The 22,558-nt window shown below is 54.2% G+C and overlaps 2 protein-coding genes across 4 annotated transcripts in view; one reads left to right on the top strand and one right to left on the bottom strand.

The window, feature by feature from the left end:
- The window catches only part of RSPH14 (radial spoke head 14 homolog), a 73,042-nt gene extending 72,682 nt beyond the window's left edge, over window positions 1-360 (bottom strand). The window contains exon 1 of the mRNA XM_045802466.2: window positions 118-360. Coding sequence (XP_045658422.1) covers window positions 118-316 — 199 coding nt within the window. The 5' untranslated portion in view covers window positions 317-360. The remainder of the gene's footprint in view (window positions 1-117) is intronic.
- A 5,121-nt stretch (window positions 361-5,481) lies between these two features.
- RAB36 (RAB36, member RAS oncogene family) lies at window positions 5,482-21,674 on the top strand. Of its 3 annotated transcripts, XM_045802469.2 has the most exons (11): window positions 5,482-5,730; window positions 6,504-6,586; window positions 9,624-9,715; window positions 11,494-11,559; window positions 11,990-12,091; window positions 14,294-14,358; window positions 15,906-15,957; window positions 16,812-16,893; window positions 17,200-17,290; window positions 18,846-18,965; window positions 19,468-21,674. In XM_045802469.2, the coding sequence occupies exons 1-11, from the start codon at window positions 5,661-5,663 to the stop codon at window positions 19,530-19,532; spliced, it is 888 nt and encodes a 295-aa protein (XP_045658425.1). In that variant the 5' UTR covers window positions 5,482-5,660; the 3' UTR covers window positions 19,533-21,674. The 3 variants fall into 3 exon arrangements, with proteins under 3 accessions (XP_045658425.1, XP_045658423.1, XP_045658424.1); XM_045802467.2 differs by having other exon boundaries at window positions 18,846-19,596; XM_045802468.2 differs by lacking the exon at window positions 11,494-11,559 and having other exon boundaries at window positions 18,846-19,596.
- Window positions 21,675-22,558: the final 884 nt, after the last annotated feature.

Below are 22,558 nucleotides of genomic sequence, written 5' to 3'. Positions count from 1 at the left end.
GTCTGACCAAGGGAGGGACACGGTGAAGGGGCCATGTCACCTCAGCCCCTCCCACTTCAAGCCACTGTGTCTATCCATCCAGATCCCAGTCATGGTCACCTGGGCTGTGACACTCACCTATGTCAATGGCCACGTAGACATGCTCAGGGTCGTGCATGAGGTCGCACAGAGCCATGAGGGCTTTCTGCCTCGTCAGCAGGTCCTCCGACTGCAGCTCCTCGTTCAGCTTGGGCAGGGCCCGACAGCCATAGGCAATGGCGGCCTGGGCAGGGTTGATGTCGGGGGGCAGGTACATGGAGCTCCGGGCATGGGCCATCGTTCCACGACTGCAGAGGGCAACTCTCTCTCAAAACAAAGAAACCACTGATTAAGAGAACCCAAAAAGTTGTCATTATTACCACCAGGAATTAGAAGCTACTTCTCATTTGATCCTCAAACCATAAGGGCAGAAACCACTGATTAAGAGAACCCAAAAAGTTGTCATTATTACCACCAGGAATTAGAAGCTACTTCTCATTTGATCCTCAAACCATAAGGGCAGTCAGGTGGGTATCTTTACTTCCGTTTTGTGGATGAGCAAACTGAGGCTGAGCGCAATGAAGGTCATGATAAAGGTAAATAGCAGCCCAAATTGCAAACTCCAGAGTTCTCCCGTGCTTAACGACAGAGGAAACCATCAATACTTTACATGCTGGGCCTACTGAATACTTTACATGCTGGGCCTACCCCAGACTCTCAGGGTCAAAGGCACCAAAAAGACAAAACAAACCAAACGAGCAAAGAGGAATATGGTCACCACGAGTAGTCCCTATCTTACACCAGCAACGCCTACTATCGAACTCAACTACCCCAGAAGGAGGGCACTTGTGTTATCCCAATTTTACAAAGGAAGTAGTTGAGGTCTAAGGGTAGGAGTTGGCTTCAGGTCATGGAACTGGTAAGGCCAGGAGCCAATGTTCAAATCCAGGTCTAGTTCATTCACCCATCAGGGACCCATATTCAGATGCTTCAGACACATCCACAAAAAGAGGAATTAAGGTTAAAGTGTGATTTATTTTTATTACACACATTTATACTTGGAGCAACTACAGGCAGTGTGGCTCAGGATAGCTGACCCGTGAACAACACGGGTGTGAAATGCACGGGTCCACTTACACATGGATTTTTTATAATACAGTACTTTTTTTACGTAATACACTTTTTGCATCAATATTTTTTTACATAAACACTGAATGTATTCTCTCCCTTATACTTTCCTTAATAACATTTTCTTTCCTCTAGCTTCCTTTATTGTGAAACTATAGTATATAATAAATATAACAATAACATATATGTTAATCGACTGTTGATGTTATCGGTAAGGCCTCTGGTCAACAGTAGGCTTACTAATAGTTAAGGAGGGAGTCAAAAGTTTTAAGTGGATTTTCGACTGTGGGGGAAGGGTAGTATTGGCACTCCTACCCTTATGTTGTGCAAGGGTCGAATGTAGTTAAAAACAGGATCCAGACCCAGGCCATGGGTGGCCCTTGACAAGTTACTTCTATCTGTGTCTTTCTACAGCTGCAAAAGGGAGGTTCATAATAGCACCTCCTTCCCTCCTTGCCAGAGGAACTGCTGCTCATGAGTCTGGCACACCAGGCTCTGGATATGTCCTCTGCGGCTACTGTTATGGTGGTAGTGATTACTGCGATTAGCCCCAGGGACAGTCCCCGCCCTGTAGGAAAGATCAGCTTCAGTAAGGGAGGTGAGCCAGACTCTGATTCTGGGCACTACGTGACGGGGGCGAGAGGAGTGGGGGCCTAGCTGGGAGGGACGTGGCCATTTCTCGGCTCCCCGGGCAAGGAACAGTGGGTGCTGGGGACAGGGGCCTGCCCTCTTCTAAGGAGCATGGGTTAGGGAGGTAAGAGAGGACCTGAGCCCAGTGTGAACCGGGCTGGGTGGATCTGGGGACCCCCTGTTCCCTCTGGCGGCCGCTGGCTCACCTGCCTCAGCCAAAGGTCCCGGAAGCGCACGCCAGTTGCCGGGAGACCGGGTTGCCAGGCTACCCCTCGGCGTCAGCAGCGCCCGCCGCGCAGGCGCAAACGGCCCCGGGGCCGAGACCAGCTGTAAAGTGGGGACAATGATGCTTTACAGGGTTACTGTGAAGAACAAAGGCGGCTCACTTTGTTCATGGTACAAAAGGGAAGCGAAGTGACTGTACTCTTTCTCTGAATTGAACACTGCATGCCTTTAATCCTCAGAGTAAACTCGGGAAGTGATAACATGCAGTTTACAGACAGAAACTTCAGAGAGGTTCAGTAGCTTCCCCCAAATTACACAGGCCTGATCCCTGGACTGTCTAGCCCTGGCCCATGCTCCTTGATCTGCAATCTGATTACCTGCTAATGACATAGATCAGCCCCTGCAGTGGAGCAAACACACTGCTGGCTGGAGCAATTGTTCTTGAAAGCAAGCCAGACCCAGCCATCACCCGCATAAAACCCTCCCATGGCTTCCCACTGGTCTCAGGACAGAGTCCAAACTCCTAGCCTTCCACTCAAGTCCCTGGGTCATGGCCTCCTTCAGCCATGCTGGATTCTTTTAATTTCCCAGATGGTCAACTATTTCCTGCAGCCTGAGCTGCTTGTAATACTAACCACTGTCTTGTCCTTCAAGACACGGCTTGGTGTACGCTTCTTCCACGAATCCTATCCTCTCCCCAATGCCAAATTAGTAAATGATCCCATAGATTAATTATCCCACTGGCACACTTCCTCCCCTAATTCTCTATTTATTTCTGTTTTCCCCAGCAGATTCCAACTTCCCTGAGGGTGGAGGTCATGTCAGTCCTGTTTACTTGCCTTTCCAGTTCCAGGAATATACTAAAAGGCTTTTAGCCAATGTAGAATAAATGAATGGTTAATGGACTTGAATCAAGATTTATAATCTACAAAGCACTTTCACCACCTTGTGTGATCCTCACAGCAAACCCTTGAAGTTGATAGTCGTGTCCATTTTATAGCTGAGTAAACTGAGGCACAGGAAGAGGTAGAGCAACTCACATAAGTCCACCCCCTAAGCCTGAGCTCTTAGCACTGAAATTTAACTAACAAAGGCACCAAGCATTAGCCTCCAGCACAATTAGCTTTGAAATGAAGATAACTAACTCAGATGTGTGTGCCCAGGAACCCATAATCTGATGCGGAGATCCACCCCCTCCGTGGTTCCTCAAAGGACCTAGTCATAAAGGATCTCTAGCCCAGAGCCTCCTAGCTTTTTTTAGGAAGGTGGTGTGGAGAGCAGGACTAGGAGTCAGGAAATCTGGGTTCTATTCTAGTTTTAACTCAACTAGGCAAATTCTTTTGATTTTGTGAGCTTTAGGTGCCTTGTCTGTGAAATCAGGGAGCTGAATCAAGTAGATTCTCAAAGCTGGGAACCCCGGGCCTCTCAGAATCTGGTTACAATCTTTCTTTCTTTCTTTCTTTCTTTCTTTCTTTCTTTCTTTCTTTCTTTCCTTCTTTCTTTCTTTTTTTCCTTCTTTTAATTATCTTTCAGTTTTATTATTTTTCAATCTCTTTTTGTTATCTTTTTAAAGATATACATAGCATTATATTAGTATATATGTTAATTATGAAACATAAAAATATAATAACTACGTGTGAATTCACCACCAGAACATTATCAATGCCTGCGTCCTCTTCCCCTATCCCATACCCCATCTTCCTCTCCAAAACTAACTACTCTTTCATTTTGTGATTACACAGCCTTACAAGTGCCTCTGGAGGCCATCTAGCCCACCTGCCTCACTCTTCAAACTAGCTTATAGGAGCTTAATGACTCAGGCCAGCTTTTAAACAGCCATTAATTACAGAAATTAATTTTATAAAATGAGCTCTAGAAGCCAGGTATATGATATTCAGGCACCATTAGATTCAGAACTATGCAGATTAAGATCAACGAATGGTAGGCCACTGCAGGGGGCTGGACTCCAATCAAAGGCCAATGCTACAGCAGAAGTTCTTATGCCGTGATTGCCAAGAGGAGGAGGTGTCTGCAGGAAAGACTCGAAGGAGCGAAGCACACCAAAATATATGAAGGCTGACCTGGCAAGGCCAGAGATAGGGGGATGTTATTTATAATCTGTGTTCCAAATCATTTATTCTTATTTGAGTTATTTATTGAACAGGCAATATAGGCACATAGAGGAAAATCTAGAAAGTATGAAAGTAAAATGTCTCCCTCCCACCTCAGTCCCCAGCCAACACGTTGTCCTTACCTGTAGCAACGGCTGGTATCTTTTCAGAGTCAAGCTAAACTAACACAAGTAAATATGATCCATTTACTTTTTATTCTGGCAGCATACTTCAAACAGTGTTCTCTACCTCCTTTTTTAAAATTGAATATTCATTCACTCACTTAACATTCACTAAATGTCTACTATACCCAGGCACTGTTTAGCCCATGCAATACATGGATGAAATAAACACAAACACCCCTGCTCTCCCAGCAGCCAGTGGGGGGAGATAGACAATCAACATAAACAATAAGTTACATAATATGTTAGAAAATAGTAGGTGCCTGGGAGAAACAGAGCAGAATAAGGGGTTGGGAGGATGCTACAATTGTAAATAGGTTGCTTTGGGGAGGCCTCATCTAGAGGTGTTATTTGAGCAAACTTGAAGGGGAAGGAGGGGAGCAATGTGAATATCTGGGGAAAAAGCATTCCAGGCTTAGGGAACAGCTAGTGCAAACACTCCAGTACCTGGTGGGTTGCAGGAAGGGCAAGGAGGCCAGGCGAGCCTGTGTGGGATGGGGGAATGGGGAGTAAGCGGTAGAAGATGAGAGGAAACAAGGCCAGAGCAAATTACATGAAGCCTCTTGGACCGTTGTAAAGATTTTATTAATCTGAGAGAGATGAGGAGACATTGGACGGTTTGGAGCCAAAGATTGCCACGATCTGACCTGTTTTAACAGGAGGATCCCTGGGGCTGCAGAAATGGGAGTAGGATAGAGGAAAGGGTTGGAGGGAGAGAAGATGATGGCTTGGACAAGGGCAAAACCAGTGGAAGAGGGGGCGATAAGAGGATACTGGACAAAATCTCAGGATAGAATCTACTGAATTTACTGATAAATCAGATACGGGTTGTGAGAAAAAGGAGTCAAGGGATCTTGGAGATCCCTCCATACCAATATATAAAGAAAAACACGAAATATTTAGGTAACCAGAAAAAATCGTATTTAATATTATGAAAATAAATATTTAAACACCTCACATAATCCCTACCCGTTTGTTTAAGCTACCACCCATCCCATAGAAGCTGGGTGCTCCAGTCTTTCCACCCCGCCCCGCCCCTGGCCCCGCCTCCTGGGCTCCCTGCCCCCCGCCCCCGGGGTCCCGGCCCCGCCCCTGGGGCACCGGCCCCACCTCCGGGCCGCCCCGGGCCGCCCCGTCCCTGCCCACCGCCCGCCTGCCGGATCCCGCCCTCGTTACCATGGTGATCGCCAGCGCTAGCGCAGTGTCTTGGAAGCTTCAATGCTCCCCCAAGAGGCTCCGGTTGCTACGGTAACCGCCCTTGACGAACCGCGTGTGGGACTCATTCCGCTGTGAGCCCCGCCCAGACCCCGTCCCTGCCGGTCGGGATTCGTCAGACGCCGGCGGGTCCCGCGTGGCGCTGGTTGCTATGGTGATCGCGGCCACGGGCCGGGCCAGACCAGGCCGCGCAGCTTCTGGAGCCTTTGCAACCTCCGCGGGTGAGTCCGCCGTCCCCTCGATCCCACCCTAGTCCGCTCCGGTGCAGGCACGTCCGGAGGCTCTGGTTCGGAGGGCGCCGCGTGCCCGCCCACCTCCCATAGCCCTAACCGGAACGCCGCGGCCTGCAGCCCCGGGGCCTCTTCGTTTCCTGAGCGCCTGCCCTGGGCCAGGCCCGTGTTGGTCCTGAAGGAGAGCCGGGTCCGATCTGGGAGGACCATAGGCCTGGTTAAGGACTTGGCCAAGGCCACCCTAGTGGGGAGAGGAGGAGGACAGGAGACGCAGGGGTACTGAATAGATGCTAAAGGCCTGGCGCTGGGCACGGTGAAGGGATACCGGGAAACGCCGGTGGGCTGAAACCTGAGGCCCCTGACCCACCCAGAGCCTTCATCCCTCAGAGACCAGGAGCAGAGGACCACCCCAATTCTGCTCCACCACCTGGGCTGGGACGACACACAGCTTGGCTTTTGCGCCATGCCTCACTCACACCCCAGTGATAAGTTCAGAGAGCGACCACTCCTGGTTAGACATCTAGCAGGAGGAGACCCAGGTCTTCCTGACTCCCAGGCAGGGCGGGGAAAGCCTGGTCCCTCCACCCCCACCCCAGCCAGACTGCCTGCAGATGGAAAGAGATGACCTCTGGCCAGTTTCCCTGACAGAGAAAGAGGTGTGGATTAATGTTTAAAGCTACTGAGAGGTTAAGCATAAACTTGAGGATGAGTCCCCCAGGATTTGCACAGCGCCCTAACTCTCTTTCCCCTGGTTGGGTCCACAGGACACTGTAGAAGGATGAGGTCCTCCCTGACGCCTTTGGGACCGCCCGTGAGCCGGGATCGTGTCATCACCAGATTCCCTAAGGTAGAGAATCATTAGCCAGCCCTTTCTGTGTACACTGCTCTCCCAACACCTTGTCCATGCCCACATTTCCCCACCTGCATTCACCACTGGAAACAAAGCAGGAGACTTGGGGAGGTCAGTCCCTCTCTAACAGACCCCGGGAACTTACTAGACTTCTTCAGAAACAGGGAGACTTGGCACTGACTTGTCCCAGGTGGACCAGCAAGTTAAGGGTGACAGCAGGAGACAATGTGGCATGGAGATTAAAGGCACAGACTGCAATCAGGCAGTCCTGGGTGTGAATTCTGACTGTCATGAAACTATGTGACTGTGGGCAAGTTACTCAGCCTCTCAGAGCTGCTGATACACAAGGATAATTCCTCACATTGGGTGCCTGGCCTATGGTGAACGGGAGCTCCCTTACCTGAGTCCTGGTCACTGTTGTGCTCGTTGTTATCATTATTATTATCAAAATAGCACTCTAGTTTCCTGACACCAAATCCAGGGTCCTCTCTCCTTACCGTTCTGCCTTTGGTTCCTGTTGAAAACACCACTCTCTTCCATGTGTATTAAAATCCTGTATTGCATCAGGCGATGCAAATCCGTCCCACCCCTAGAGGGTGCAGTGGGACAATATTTCCCACCATTGCAATGCCCCTGCCTTCTGATCCAGCCTTTCAAGGCCAGGCATTGGAGCGGTTTGTGAAGCCGGTCAGACACAATATAAATGTCCTCCAGGGGACGCTGCTTCAACAGCAAAATGCTACTTCCTGACAGGAGGAAGAATGAGGCTTCCCTTCAGGAGTGGATATGCAGTGAGGGCCAAAGTCAATTAAGTAAAAATGTGAGGAATGGAGCAGTGTGTCTAGCCTACTTCCACGGGTGCAAGAAGGAGAGGGGAGAAAACCAATGTATGTGCTTGTTTATACATGCCAAAAATATCTCTGGAAAGACACAGAAGATCCTGCTCTCAGTGGTTGCCTCCATGTGACTTGGGACAGGCATGGAGGGAAAAATCCTCTCCATGGAGTGACCACTCTGTCTTTTGAATTCTATGCCCAGGCTGGTAAGGAGGAAGGAGGTGACTGCAGACTTTGGGTAATTTGGGCCTGCCGTCATACCTTCTTACCTTTTCTGCCTCTGCACACCCACAGAGAAAGCTGTGGTGCCTCGGACCTGTGGACAGTTCCCCCAGAATTTTCCATCTCAACAGAGACCCAGGCAATTGCTTCCCTAGAGAGCTTGACCGTGGTCACCAGGGATGACGGACACTGAAGTTTAGTGGGCCAAAAGGAAGGGAAGTGTCATCGGCACAAAACAGTTCAGGTCTCGCGGGACAGAGGATTCCATTTACAGAACAGATCGGCAAGGCTCAGAGAGGTGGGGGGGGCTGCCTGGCATCACACAGCTGGGCATGGCAGAGCCAGGGCTTGACCTGAATCTGACTCTAGGGCTCCAACTTTCCCCTACCCTGAGAGGCAGCCTGGGGCATCCGTCATATTTTCATAGAGGGTGAGATTCTCCCCGCTCCTGTCTGCGGCAGTTGATCCTGTATCAGGGCCACACACTTCAGACCTGAAAAATTCATGGTCAGGTGGGGCAAGCCCCTCCCATTACCCTGTGCCTCAGTTTCCCTGTTTCTAAAATCAGCTCACACCCCCTGCCCAGTCTTCCTTACTACATTTCTTCAGTGCATCCAAAATGGTGGGATTCCTTTAATGACCACCATGACCAGGCTGACCCCCAGTTTGAGGCTGACATGAAAGTCGACAGGAAAAAGCAGCCAGCTTTCTCACGAGGCAGCTGACACTGTTCCACACGAGCGTGGGCTGTGAGGCTAAGCTGTTCACCTATGTCACCCATTTGATCCTCCAACGACCACATGAAGAGCTGCTGTTATGAGTGTCCGCACTTTACAGATGAGGAAACGGGCTCACTGAGGTGTTGTGACTTGCCCTTTTGTAAAGCTCCTTCCACTGTCCCTGCTGCCTCCAACATGCCTGGAGCTGAAGGGGCGGATGGGCCAGGGCAGAGCCCATCTCAGTGCCTGGGAACTCAGAAGAAACACTACGGCTAGGGGAGGGGGTGGAGCCCTTGTCACAGGGGAGCTTTGGGTCCAAGCAGTGCCCCGAAGGACAGAGCGGGTGGCCTGGGGGACCCCTGCCATATCACGGCAGAGCACACCAACAGCTTCTAACGATGCCCTTCTCCCCACATCCTTACCATGCTCCACCCTCAGCCTCCACCAATCTGAGAGCAAAACCTAGCAGTCACCTTCAGTTTCTTCAAGGTCATCTTTTCCAATTATAAAACAAATGTGTGTTCAACATGTGTTGTGACATCTTAATAGCTGTGAACATTTGTTGAGCACTTAGTATATGCCAGGCTGGGTCTGCACTGATGGCTTTACAAGCATCATTTCATTTTATGCCCCCAGGCTTACGAGGTCTTATAGATGGGGAAATTAAAGTGCAGAGATACTAGACAGCTGCCTGGGATCACACAGCAGCTAAGTGGAGACACAGGTCTTCCTGACCCTGAGGTCATGCTCTTCAACCATAGCCCAGATCTGCCTTCTAAGAACTATGGAAGACCCAAAGAGCGCTCCAGGACATTTTCCATATACATAGATACATACGTTTAAAGCAAAAATGGCATCAAAGATCCACAGAAGGCATGGAAGGATCTTGGAGTTAAAAAGTCCCTTACAGCCCACCCCTCTTCTCACCTGAAGAGGTCCAGAGAGGACAGAGACCTGCCACACACCCACAGCAAGGACGCAGCTGCCCCAGGTGAGACCCCTCTCTGAGTTTCCACCTGGGCCCTTTGGTCTAGCCCGGCCGCTGCTGCTGCTCAGGACTCAAGACCTTGGAGTCTAGGGCCACTGAGGGGTTAGAGGACGGATGTGACAAAGGGGTCAGGGAAAGCTAACGAGGCTGGAGCTTCAAGGCTCAGGAGGGAGGGAATGCTGGGAGGCAAGTGACCACCTCGCTCCCATGCTTGGTGTTGAAGCTGCCGCTTCGCAGGATGAAGTGCCCTTCTGTCTGTCTTTTTCCAGTGGTATACCCCTGAAGCCTGCCTGCAGCTCAAGGAACACTTCCATGGGCAGGTCAGCACCACCTGCCAGCGCAGGAACACAGGGACTGTGGGGTGAGTGACCCCACGACCCAGGGGCACAGGATGTTGGGGGAGGCAGTGGGATGGAGTGAATGCATGGATGAATGTACGAACGAACAAATGAAACGCTTCACACAGACGACACCCGTACAGCCCAGTACGGGCCTGGAGCTGATCAGGACTTTTATCTGGCTTTGCTGTCATAGAGAACGTCTGCTGTAGAGAATGACTTTCCCTTTTCTCAGTAAGTCACGCACATGACTTATCAGCCCGAGGTCTCGGCATATGTCTGCTTCCCGTGTCTGGAATGTCTTTCCTATCCTTCAGCTCACAGTATAGTGTCAGGGGAGTCCTGCACTACCCCCGCTACCCAGCCTGGGCTGGCCCGGGTGCCCCACCTGAGTCCCAAGCACTTATCTCACAGAATTACGAGTTTGCCTCTCTGGATTCCCCACTAGACCTAACCTGTGAGGGCAAGGGCTGTGTCTGTCCTGTTCCCACCTCGGCAGCACCCGGCACCTGGCGCCACCTAGCCCTGCCGGCACAGGGAGCTTGCAAGCAGTTACTCCTCTTAACGCACAGGTACCGGGGCCTCTTTGCCTCTCCTCCTGAGGAGCTCCCAGGTGTCACACAGGTGTGATGAGCTTGCAGTGGAAGCCTGGCTCCAACGTTCCCCAGGTGGTCAGAGTGAGGCCAGACTCAGGTCAGAATGGCCATGGAATGAGAGCAACGGCCACCAGTTAGGGAGGGCCGGTTCCGTGCAAAGTGCTTCACGGATTACCTCTCTGACCCTTCACAACTGCTCTGGGAGGTGAGAAACTGAGGCACAGTAGGTGCTCCCATAATACCTTGGCAGTACCTTTACTCCTTCATCTGGGAAATGGAGTCAGGTCCATCCTGCTCCGGGACCAAAGGCCACCTGGGAACAGAGGATACACAGCCTCTGTGTCCCCAGACATGGCCAGGGGAGGTGTACCAGGTCACCAGGTGACAGGGGTGCCTCCGTGCTGTCTGCAGGCAAAGGAAGTACCTGGTCAGATGTTTGCCCATTGAGCTCCTTTAGCATGAGCTGCAGAAACTTCCACCCAGTCCCAGGCATGCTCTGCAGGAAGTGCAGGATACACTCAGGGTGGGGTCATGGCTGCTCTCAGTGAGCAAGGTCCCCTGGAGAACCCAAGAACCTCACAGCCAGTTTACCTCAAGCCATAGCCCAGAGCTGAGTGCTGGCCTGAGTCCTGTCCACGGCTCACCTCTTGGGGCCTGTGTGTCCCTTGCAGACACCTCCAAGGCAGTTGGTGACAGTGGTGTCCCGGTCAGGGAGTACCTGCTTGCAAAAAGCAGGAGCCCGTGCAGCCCCAGGCGTGGGTAGGAGGGGGCAGTGGCTCTGACCCCGTGCCTGTATCCCCTGCACGTTGACGCTGTGTCTGCACCCTCAGCTCCAGGTTCCTTACTGCGTGCGCCCCCAGCTTGGACGTAGCCCCACCTGAGTCTCCTCCCTCTACTCCGTCAGCCCAAGACAGCCTCCCATCATGCCCAGTTCTAATCCTCACAACAGGGCTTGGGCCCAGTGGGGTCAAGAGTATATAGCTCCAGAGACAGCAGAGTCCCCAGAAGAAATGCAGGCCCTCCTGCCCTCCCCTCTGAGTGCCAGGGATGGGGACAGACATCCCAGAGTGTCTCAGCAGGTACCCTGTCCCCCGTCAAGGATTGATCCATGGCTTATGAGTGGGGAGCTCAGGGAAGGAAGGGGCTGTGTGTGTGAAGATGCTCCGTGACCATGCTTGCAAGCAACACAACCGTATCCCTCCCAGGCTGCGACTTTCCAAGGTGGTTGTCGTTGGCGATCTCTACGTGGGCAAGACCAGCCTCATCCACAGGTGCGCCTGCTGGCCACACCTCCCAGCACTGGTTGTCACACCTTCACCTGGGAGGCCCAGTTCACATTGTCCTGGTCAAAACTGTGTGGCTGCTGGGAACCACACCTCAGAGGGGTACAAGGCATTGGGGAGTAGCAGGTCGGGCGGAGGGGTGCAGCGTCCTAGGACCCTGACATTCATGTCACCATCCCCCAGGACCATGGGCTCACACCTCACTGGTTCTGACCTGCAGCATTGCCTTCTGGGCTGCTACAGCCCTTCTTCCCCAACACAGTTCTTGTCGGCAGCTCCGTCTGTCTGTTATCTATCTTCGGGGACCATCATGTCCTTATATTCCCTGTGGGTGGACTTTTTGTTGCCTGCAGACGTTGACTGTCGTGAGCAAAGCTTGCACACACAGCCTCTCTGATGATTTCCTCGATTCCCACAGGTTTTGCAAGAATGTCTTTGACCGTGACTACAAGGCCACCATCGGGGTGGACTTTGAAATTGAGCGCTTTGAGATCGGTGGGATTCCCTACAGCCTGCAGATGTAAGTCACCATTGTGTCACACCGTTTCCCATGTGGCTCACGGGTGGGCTTTGCAGAGGGAGACCCACGGGGAAAGCCTTGGTGAGCCCCTTCTGGACTGTGCCCTGTAGTATTCAGTGAGGACCTGTCTGGACAAACAGGAATGGTTGAATGAGACTGGGCTTTTCCAGTTCCCCAAAGCCCTGTACTCCCCCAGTCCCCATGAGCATCTCACGTTGGTCATCAGACCTGGGAAAGTCCCCACGGCCCGATGTGCCCACCCACCCTCATCCTCCCCTGATGCCCACCCCTCGCTTTCTGGCTCCGGGTCCGCCCCAGCCTGCCTGGCCCTCGGTGACCCCTCTCACCAGGCCAGCAGGTGGTCTCTGGCAAGTCATTTCAGACCTCTGAGCATCTGTCTCATCTGGAAAGTGGAGCCCAAAGTGATCCCTGCATGCCAGGGTCTGGTGGAGGCCACCTTCCTCAGGCTTGATGCACCCCACTCATCCTCACCCCTCTGCCCTCACTCACTCTCCCTGTCTCTCTCCCTCTGTCTGCTACCCTGCCAGACCTCATGTCTCTGCCTCTTGATGGCCCACTGGCTTCAGCCCCTCCCCTCTAATTTCCCTCAGAACAGCCCAGAGTCTCTCCCCCAGGCTCATACTTTCCCACCAGAGCTCTGGACATTGCCATCCCTCTTCTCTGGCACCTGGAGGATACTGCAGGTCTATCTGTGTCACCAGCCCTACCCTCTCTTGTGTGACTTGTCACCCTTCCAGGCTCTCCTGTGTGGCCCCCTCCCTTTCCTAGGCTCTCTGCCCAGCTGCCCCTACACCCCTCTTGCTTGCTGCCTCTGTCCTGGTCCCCTTCTCCTTTCTTTCTCCCTGGGGTCACACCTGCTCCTCTCGTTTCATTCCTCAATCCTCTAAGCTCTGCTTGGGCTTAGCCTTGGGATCCGTGGTCATCAGGATGGACTCACCCTCTCGTGGACCTCAGCTCCTAACTCCATCATGATAATGCCCACTTCTCTGAGGACAGCCCTAGTGTAGTCTTAGAGCCAGATGGCACTGCCAAATCTTGCCTGAGGGAGAGTACAGGGCCAGACCAGAGCAGAAGAGGCTGTGAAAATTCAGGGCTGTAGGACCAAGGGGCTCTGGAGCCAGGAGAGCTGAGGAGCACAGAGCTGATGGGACAGCCTAGGTGGAGCCAGGCAGAGAACAGGCCATCGGCCTTATCTAACTAGAACAGAGATGCTGTCCTGGCTTGCCTTCTCATTGTCCCTACATTGAGGCCACTGCTGGCTACCCAGCTGGCCCCACCTCCACCCTCCCAGCTTCCCACCCAGCGTCATCTTCAGAAGCGAAAGACAATATGAATGATTGAATGACAGAATAGAGCCAAAAAGTTCTGCATCATGCTGAATCACTTTAAAAAATTTCAAACCGTTGAGATGTTATTCACAGCTTGTCAACTTTTCCATTTACAGAAAAAAGTTAAATTTTGATCTGTTAATTTTAAAAAGGAATGGATTTTCAGACTCAGCCCTTCACATTGACCACCCGGTTCTAAACCAGAGCAAGTAGATCTCAGTATGTGTGTCCCCCTGTCCTATACTTTGCCGATGGCAGACATCATTAATTGATTGTTGCATTCTTTTCCTTAGAGCCAGGGCTCCACTTCTCCAGAGAGCCAGAGCTAACTGATCAGAATCACCCACGAGATACAAACCACGTCCCTGTTAGACACTCCCACCCCCCACCCAGGGACTGAGTGTCCCTTCTGCTGCAGTCAGAACGTGGAGCCAGGGCCCAGCCACACGCGAGCAAGTGGCAGAGCCTCCGGCTCCCAGCCTGGAGCGCCAGTCCCTTTCACGGGGCCTCGTCTACAGGCGGACTTCCACCATCTTCAGAGCGAGCACATCAGGGAGCATATCCTCTTTTTTAATGGCACTGTCCAAAGGGACTGAGCTGCAACTCCATTCATCTAGGCAGTGGAACTAGGGCATGCCCCTCCCCCACAGGCATGGTGACTCCAGCCAGGGAATTCCCCCATGGGGCACCTTAGGAAGGAATCATGAGGAATTGCGGGGCAGGGACCAGTGGCCGGTAGTTGGCACAGGCCCTCAGGCCTGCCTGCCCACAGCCCCAGCCTTCTGGCTCAGACCACTGCAATTGCTTAATCTGCCACCTCTCTTTTTCCCTTTCTGTCTCTGCCACCACACAGCTGGGACACAGCAGGGCAGGAGAAGTTCAAGTGCATTGCATCTGCCTACTACCGGGGTGCCCAGGGTGAGCATCCGGGTGATAGCAATGGCGGGGCCCTCAGCCACGTACAACAGGAGGCTCCCACTGGGCTCCTAACAGGAAGCCAGGTCCTCTGCACAAGCACCAGCTCTGCCCTCCAAGAACCACTGAGAAAACGTCTGGCCAGTCCTCGGGGATGAGGAGACTGCCTTCCAGCCAGCCGGGCCTGGGGTTGGCCTCAGTGGTCACACCCTTCAGGGGCCCTGTGCTGGTGGCTGCTCCCTGGGAGTCTCAGCCACAGTTTCGGCTCTGAAGGGTGCGCAGAGGGGGAGGTGCATGTCCAGAAACCCCAGGAAAATAGAGCAGAGTCGACTCCTGGAGGAGGTGCGAGGAGGTGAGGCTGGAGGGGAAGAGTGGAAGGGCCACAGGAGGACTGTACCTGCCAGTGGGGGCGCAGTGGGAGTGGTCCAGGCACTGGGCAGGCCTCCCGGTCAGCAGGCGGCAGCACAAGCTCCCCACTCCAACCCCAGCTTCCCAGGGGTTTCAATGGCAGACACGAGAACCGTTCACAGTATCCAAAACCAGGCTCAAGATGAGGCCCAGTTATGTCTACTCGATACTGATAAAAAGAAATCATAACATTGACATCTGAGATTTGATAAAAAGCAAAACCAGGAAATAAACCATGAGCACCTTGGTTTGGGTTGGAGTTCCAGCTCTGGCCCATCTTCTCAGGGGGGTGAGAATGAGGTGTTAGGCACCTGGCACAACACTGGGAACTGCAGCCCAGCCCGCCACCATTGCCATTCTCAGTATCCTCCTTTGCTTCATTCCCCTCTGCTTCAGGGGGCCTCCTGCAGCCTTCAGCCAAGCTGCAGGGGAAGGTTCTGCATGGCCCTGCTCACACCCCCAGGCCCAGTAGAGAGCAGGCCTTTCGGGAATATCCTCCACATAGGACTCCCCTCAGAACTCCATGGGGCCCTGGACACCGTGGATACCACAGAACCTGGGCAGGGCCAGTGATGAGAACCTTCCTGCTCCTCAGAAAGTATTGCCCTAAAGCTGGTCGTTGCTAATTGTCCTCATAGCCATGGCTGCCATTGGTCGAAATTCCTGTGTCAGGCCCTAGACCAGAGCTTGTAAAAATAGCTGTTCTTGCTGAAACCTCACAGCACCCCTGAGAGCCTGAGGTATCGTTCTCACCTTTCACAGACGGGGGCACAGGCTCTCAGCAGTTAAGGCCCTCACCTGAGCTCCCTTGGCTGTAAGTGGCAGAGGGGAGATTTGAAGACAGAAGCCCGTGAGCTCATCTTGCTTCCCTGGATATCCCCTGGGTCTGGGCCTCTGGGTATGGGTCGGAGAGGGTGGTGGGTGGGTAGGTCCCAAGCGGCAGCCATGGGGTGTCTCCTTCCCAGCCTCCATAGTGGGGACCAGGACTGATTGCCTGGGGGGCCACCGCAGCAGTTCTGTGGGAGCCAGGCTCCTCTCTGGTTCTCTTGGGGAGCAGGGAGATGCCTGAGGGGAGCCCCTCCTTGTACAGCATGTTTGTCTCACCTGCTGCTGACTCTCGGCTTCTCCCTTTTTGTGTCCAGTGATCATCACAGCCTTTGACCTCACTGATGTGCAGACTCTGGAGCACACCAGGCAAGTCTGGGACTCTGTGGCCCCTGTGGTCCCCTTGGATTAGGGATCGCCCATGAGCTGGGCCCCCTGTGGGAGGTGCAAGGGACCAAACTTGCTCGTCAGAACTGACTGCCACAGGCCACTTACTGTCCAATTGCCATATTATCCCTTAAGATTTGCACCCATCTGCTGAAGGTGGGACCGGCTCAGGGTACACAGCCAGCCCCGTCATACAGGGGCTGGCACTCAGGAGGGCCTGCATTTGCTTTAAAGCTCTGCTGTCACCATCTTGAAAGTTTTAATCATTACTGCATGAGGGACCTCACATTTTCACTTTGCCCTGGGTCCTACAAATTATGTGTATCCAGTCCTGTCTGAAGGGACAGCACTTGCTATCTTGGGCAGAGACCTGATCAAGAGAGCTGGTAACATGACCAATTCTGGGAGGTTATCTGCTTCTGCTGGGAATCATCCAGTTAATGGACCAAAGTCCTCTTCACCTCTCTTTGGTTTAGGGCATTCACATCCCGCATCTCCCAAGTCCAGTGGGGGGGCGGTGATTGTTCAAGTTGATGATAGGGCAGGACTCCCCCAAGGTGACACAGGGTGAGGGCAGAGCCAGGGCAGGGTCCTTACCCGCCCTGACCAGTGCTTTTGTGTCCCCACCCACCTGCAGTCCAGCCAGGGCCCAGCTGGTGGCAGGACCAGCGGCCCACTCAGCCAGCTGGGGTCTAGGTACCCTCCCTGCAACTCGAGGCTCAGTGCTCCCAGCCCTGGGGCAGACCTGGGTCTGTACCCCATCCCCTGGTCTTCCTCGGACCTCTCTAGGTGAATGGATGCTATCTCTCAGCCTGTCTCCCCTCTGTGCATTCCAGACAGTGGCTGGAGGATGCACTAAGGGAGAATGAGCCTGGCTCCTGCTTCGTGTTCCTCGTGGGAACCAAGAAAGACCTTCTGGTGAGCATACCAGAGCTAGAGGCTTGGGATGGCCCTCGGGAAAATGCAGCCACTTTCAGCCCAAGCTTGGAGAATGAAGGGTGGTGCTGATGTGCTTAGATAGGGACTGGAAGACCCAAGAGCTGAAAGTTAGGGGCACCTATACTTGTCTTGTCAGAGAGAGACCACTGGGATCTCACCCCTGGGGAAGGTGTACCCCGCCCGTGCACTGAGGATGCCCATCCCAGGGTGAGATGGGGAGGGAGGAGGCACGGGGGAAGCGCAGGAGCGCCCAGAAAGCTGGGTCAGGAGGGCTGCTTCTCCCAGTCAGGGGCTGCGTGTGCACAGGCAGAAGTGGAGGCTGTGCGTCTGGCCAACGAGATGCAGGCCGAGTACTGGTCGGTGTCAGCTAAGACAGGTGAGTGGGTGCGGGGCTATTGCCCCAGTGGGTGCGGGAAGTTTCCTTTGGTGGCTCTATGGCATGCTTGAATCATAGCCAGCTGAGCTGGTGACCATGCAGGGCCTTCCACTGCCTGCGAGGAGTCTCCTCAGCTCCAGAGGGAGACCGGGAGCCCTCCCCCATGGTAAACAGATTTGTGGGTGCGTTCTCTAAAGCATCTCCCTCCCTCCTTGAGGCAGATCCATTTTATCCCTGTGAGGCCACTTCCAGGGTCACAGGGAGGAAGCAGCAGGGCTGGGGTTGGAACACAGCCTCACCTGTAAGCACTGTACCATCCTGCCCCCCCATCCCAAGGTAGGTGGGTAAGAGGCACCTCTTGGCTGGCACATAGAAGGGTCCAGTAAGTGGGGGCTCCCATCCCTTCCCTGGGTGTTACCATGGAAGACACTGCACCATTGCTGTGGCCCCTGGCCCTCATCCATATCCCACCAGTCTGTCCTCCATCCACATGGGGCCCCTGGCCACACTGAGCCCCCAGCCCCTGAGCTGCCCTCACCCGTGGGCTACTCCCTGGCAAGATGCCTGACGTCTCAGCCTCAGTATCCTCATCTGGGAAATGGGATGATGCTGTCCATCTCATTTCATTTTTACTGTGAAAATGTTTTAAAATACAAAAGCCTTGTGTATTCACTGAGGGAAAATTAGAAAATAAAGAGAAGCAAAGGACATACTTAAAAAACACAGGTTGTTGGGGGGTGTGACACGAAATACCATCAGTGCTTGGCTCATAGAAGGCCCCAGCGGCTCTGGAGACTCTGGAATTATGCCTTGTGGTCCTTGCCTCGAGTAAGGGGCCACAGTAAACATCTGGCCAGGGACTAGGGGAGGCAAGGATGGGAGTACCAAGGGTAGGCACCACAGGGGGGAACACAACCTCGACTCCAACACAGATAAAAGCATGGCAGTGCCCATACCCAGTTCCCTCTGCTTCTTCCTGACAACATCCACCGTGCCCTATGCCCCCCCCCTTAGAGTAACAGAAGAGTCACTGAGAATTCCCTATGGGCCAAGCAGGATTCCCTTGTGCAGTTGTATGGGTTGTGAGCTGCACAAGGGCAGTGCACATGTCGGCGGCTGGAACCTAGCCCTGTGCCCAGTTGGCTGGCCTTCTCCACCTGAAGGAGGATGCACAAAGGGTCTGTGTGGGAGTTGACGGCACATTAATCCTCACAGCTGCCCACTGGACAGGTGCTCAGAAGTGACAGGAAAGCAGACACCCTTCTGATCTCCACACATCCTGGTGCCAGGCCCACAGGAGATGCTCAGTGGTGATTGATTGGAAGAGTAGATGCTGGGAAACCAAGGCTCAGAGATTTGAGGGAGCTGCCAGGACGGGGGGTCCCCAGAGCCCCCAGAGGTGGGAAGCCAGGCCAGCTAACCCCATCCCTTACACTGTGCCACCCCAGTCAGCCCCATAGGTGGGCTTCCCAGGCTCCCACACCCGCTGGCTCCCAAATTCGTCTGCGGGTAAGGCCCGAGGCGACAGGGTCAGGGCTGTGTCTTGGGCCCACAGGGGAGAATGTGAAGGCGTTCTTCAGCCGCGTCGCTGCCCTGGCATTCGAGCAGTCAGTTCTACAGGACCTGGAGAGGAGGAGCAGTGCCCGGCTCCAAGTCGGCGATGGAGACCTCATCCGTGCGTACAGACAGCAGGGCCGGGGCTGGGGAGCAGGCCTGCAGCCGAAAACCCGCGTCCACCAGCCTCCCGTCCCAAGAGGCCACTCCCTTAACTTGTCCTCCTGTGCTGGCCTCTCTGGGGTACCCTTTTTGTCATTACTCTGATGTCAGGCCCTCAGCCTCCCTGACCCTGCCTGCCAGCTTCGACTCGCTCCCTGGCTCTCTTTGCCCTCCCGGCAGCTTCCTCGTGAGCCTGGCTGGACATCCCCAGCTGTGGGGATGTGTCCTGGCTTTGCCTGTCCTAGTCTGTGTCTTTCCCCACGCTGTTCCACCATCTGGAATATATCCTAGGCCTCTTGGCCTGTGCCAGGTCACCAAGGCCTTGACTGAGAAGCCTGGAAGGCCAAGCTCAGCTCTGACCAGCAGAGACACCAGAGGGTGCCAGTGGCAGGGGAGGGAGGCTGCCCTGTGTCAGCTGTAGGTGCTTAGTTGATGCCACGTGCCTACTCCCATCCTTACAGGCATGGAGGGGAGTCCCCCCGAGACCCAGGAGAGCACGACATCCTCCAGCCTAGGTTGCTGCTAGCTGGGGCCTGCACCGGAAGCCTCTACTCCCTGCACACGCATGGCCAGTGCCTTCTATGACCATGGAGGGGTGACATGAAGCCATCCGTGTCTGCCCACCCACCATGCTGAGCCCCAGAGCTCAGCCCCTTCTCTTTAGCAAGTGGGAGCCAGGAAAGGCCCGCTCTGGCTGCCGGAACCCCCCACTGTCCCACAGGTGGGTGCACTGTGGTGATCATCCAGAAGCCACCTACAGAGTCACCAGACATCCCCCCTGGCCTTGAGAGGCCTCAGAACTGCAGACACAAGACGCTGGTGCCCCATGGCCCTCCTCTCTCGCCCTCGGCACATGTTAGCTGATCACGTAGGCACTCTGCCAGCTTTCCTGGGTCAGCCTCAGGACCCTTCTCTTCTCAGTGGTCCAGGCAAGCGGGACTTGTCAAAGCCAGCATGTGAGGGAAAACCCACCTGTCATCCCTGCTTGGGACTCTTCTGTAATCAACAGGACTCGCAGCTCACTGTCCACTGTCCCTCTGCCACAGACTTGTGGGCTCCTGAGCAGCCTTGCTCCTCCTCCAGACAAGAGTGTCTCTCAGGCCCCTTCTGGCCGAGGGTCATCTTTGCCTCCTCCTTGATCCCTGGGATTCTATCCTGTTGGTCAGTGGCTGAAGACGGGCAGAACAGGCCATTCATGCCCTCTGGCCTGGCTGGACAATGAATTTTCCAAGCTGTGCTATGGGAAGAAGGTTGCCCAGCTGTCCCGGGGGTGAATTACTGCTCCATCCCTTGTGCACGGCACTGCCCTGCGGTTACCAGCAGTAGTCACCCCAGACGCTGCTGGGCTGATGCCTGTGCTTGCCCCCGCCGCCCCTCTCTCCCTCTGGCCTGCACAGGAAGGGCCTGGAGAACAAGAAAATGCTAGGTGCGTGCCTCTCAGGACCTTTGTGGTGGCATCCATGGCTCCTTGGAGGACATCAGAGGCCCTCCAGAGACTAGCAAGCAAGCTCCTCCTCTATACCACCCCATCGTGCACACCCAGAACAGGCAGAACAGGCCGGGCATCCCCTGCCCGGCTCCCACCCAGAGTGCCCGCTCTCTCTGTGCCCTCGTGTTGCTCCTCTGCGGGGGCTATGAACTACCCCCACCTGCCCCACACCCCTACTCCTCCCCGCCCACCCCGTTCCACGAGCAGGTGGGCACATCTGGGCATATCCTACCTGCTCCTCTCAGATGGTGAGCATGTTGCAAACAGCTGTTCGGTCAGTGCCCCACACAGTGCCTGGCACACTGCGCGCCCAGTGCATGCTGGTTGGCTGACAGCAACTGCCGGATGCTGGTTGGGGAGGAACACCGGCCTCTTTTTCTGTTCAGTCTCCCTTCACCACATTTGAGCTCTAATTTTTTACAGATATAAAACACTTCATATAAATCACTCTTACAGGAATTATGCGCGTGCTTATTGTAAACCAAAACAAGAAACTACAAGGTTTTGTATACAGAGTGAAAGCCCCCCTCCTGTGCTTAGAAGTAAGTGTTGTTAACAGCTGTAGGAGTCCTTCCAGACTATTCCTCTGCAGCACAGCCATGTGTGTTTTCTCGTTTGCTGCTAGACCAGAATGACCTCTCACCACTCATGCTGCCCGGCAGCCTGTCTTCTGGTTGACCTGCAGGAGCCCTCTGTCCACACAGAGCCGACATGTTCCTTTAGCAACTGCCAGGTTTCCTTCAGGTGATGGACCAGAGTCCAAGTGCCCTGCCCCCTGAGTGGGACGTGAGGTTTGTGTCCAGCTTCTAGCTTTTACCAAAGGTACTGCAGCGACCATCCTTGTAGTTATAGTTTCCCGAAGAGAACTTGCTGGCTTTCTGAGGACTGGTGGCCCAGCTTGGTCTACTAGACACAATCTTGGCGGGGGGCGGGGGGGGGCAGGCTGCGTTAGGACCACGTTTGTGGCACACAGCAGAAAGTGTCATGGGATAGAGGAGCCCGGCCACGGTGGGTGGGCTGGCACTCTCCCAACGGCTCCCTGCCCTCACCCCTCAGGCCCTGGTTTGGGGGGGTGATAATGATGTCTTGGTAATAGCTCCTCTGCTAGAACCAGTGTCTCTGTGCACCCACTCTCTGTAAATAGCCCTTTATTAAAGTCGCCCCATGTTGCCCACCGTGCATGCTTAGCTTTTTCCCACCAGCTGATACGGAGTCTCTTCTGTCAGAATCCATGAGTCAACAAAGACATTCTCTTCAAACACCTCAAAATTTAGCTGTCACTTCTGGGGCAGACACCCAGGACCAGATGCAAATGGTTCAGAAGAGGCTTGTCCCTCAGCCATATGTCCCTGCCAAGCAGCCTCGTCCATGGGACACTGTCCCTTATGTGTCTATCCCCCAGTCAGGTGATCCCAGTGCCTTGTCACTCAGGGTTGTGACCCCAAAAAGAGGTTTATTCACGTGGCCCCAACCACACCCAGCCCTCCTCAGGGTCCTCAGCAGAGCCAGGAAATGAGTTTATCAATCCCCTCCTCTGTCACCCCTTCCTCCCTGAGCCCCCACAGTTTTAGTGGTCCCCAGCTCTGCAGTCATGTGACCTGTGATGAAGACTCCCCAGTGACCCAGAGCCAGAGCGGGGCACTTGCTCCTAGCCTCCTTCCTCTTGTGCCCTGGGCACCAACTTGCCTCCCCCTGCCCCTAGCCTCTCTTTGGGCCCCTAGATTGTAGGAGAGGCCAAGGATCTATTCGACTCTGATTTCAGCAGGAGGTTGAGATGGGAGCCGCCCCCAGATGAACCAGAGAGACCCAGGGTGTCTTGAGCAGCGAGACCCAAGGCTACCCGAGATCTGGGTAACTGGAGCAGAGAAACGGACAGAGGGTCACTTACATTCACACAGATGAGAATTAGTGTACCCGGGAAGGTCTGGTTCACAAGGAGTTCCAAGCCTGCGGGGGGGACATGGTGACCACAGAGGCCCAGAGTGGTGACCGAGAGAAGGCAAGGGGTGAGGGGGAGCCTTCAGAAGAAGCAGCACACAGCTCAGGGAGGGCCCTCCTCTTCT

Source organism: Ursus americanus, chromosome 30 (genome assembly GCF_024610735.1).
Source record: "Ursus americanus isolate L20-20 chromosome 30, mUrsAme1.1.p, whole genome shotgun sequence".
Taxonomy (NCBI): Eukaryota; Metazoa; Chordata; class Mammalia; order Carnivora; family Ursidae; genus Ursus; species Ursus americanus.
This window is presented reverse-complemented; position numbering and strand designations above follow the sequence as displayed.

What these genes read in the sequence shown, in the direction of transcription:
- RAB36 (XM_045802467.2), top strand. Translation starts at nt 5,661, where the DNA reads ATGGTGATCGCGGCCACGGGCCGGGCCAGACCAGGCCGCGCAGCTTCT. An exon ending in TCATCACCAGATTCCCTAAG is followed by an intron (nt 6,587 to 9,623) that starts GTAGAGAATCAT and finishes GTCTTTTTCCAG; the next exon opens with TGGTATACCCCTGAAGCCTG. An exon ending in GTCGGTGTCAGCTAAGACAG is followed by an intron (nt 17,291 to 18,845) that starts GTGAGTGGGTGC and finishes TTGGGCCCACAG; the next exon opens with GGGAGAATGTGAAGGCGTTC.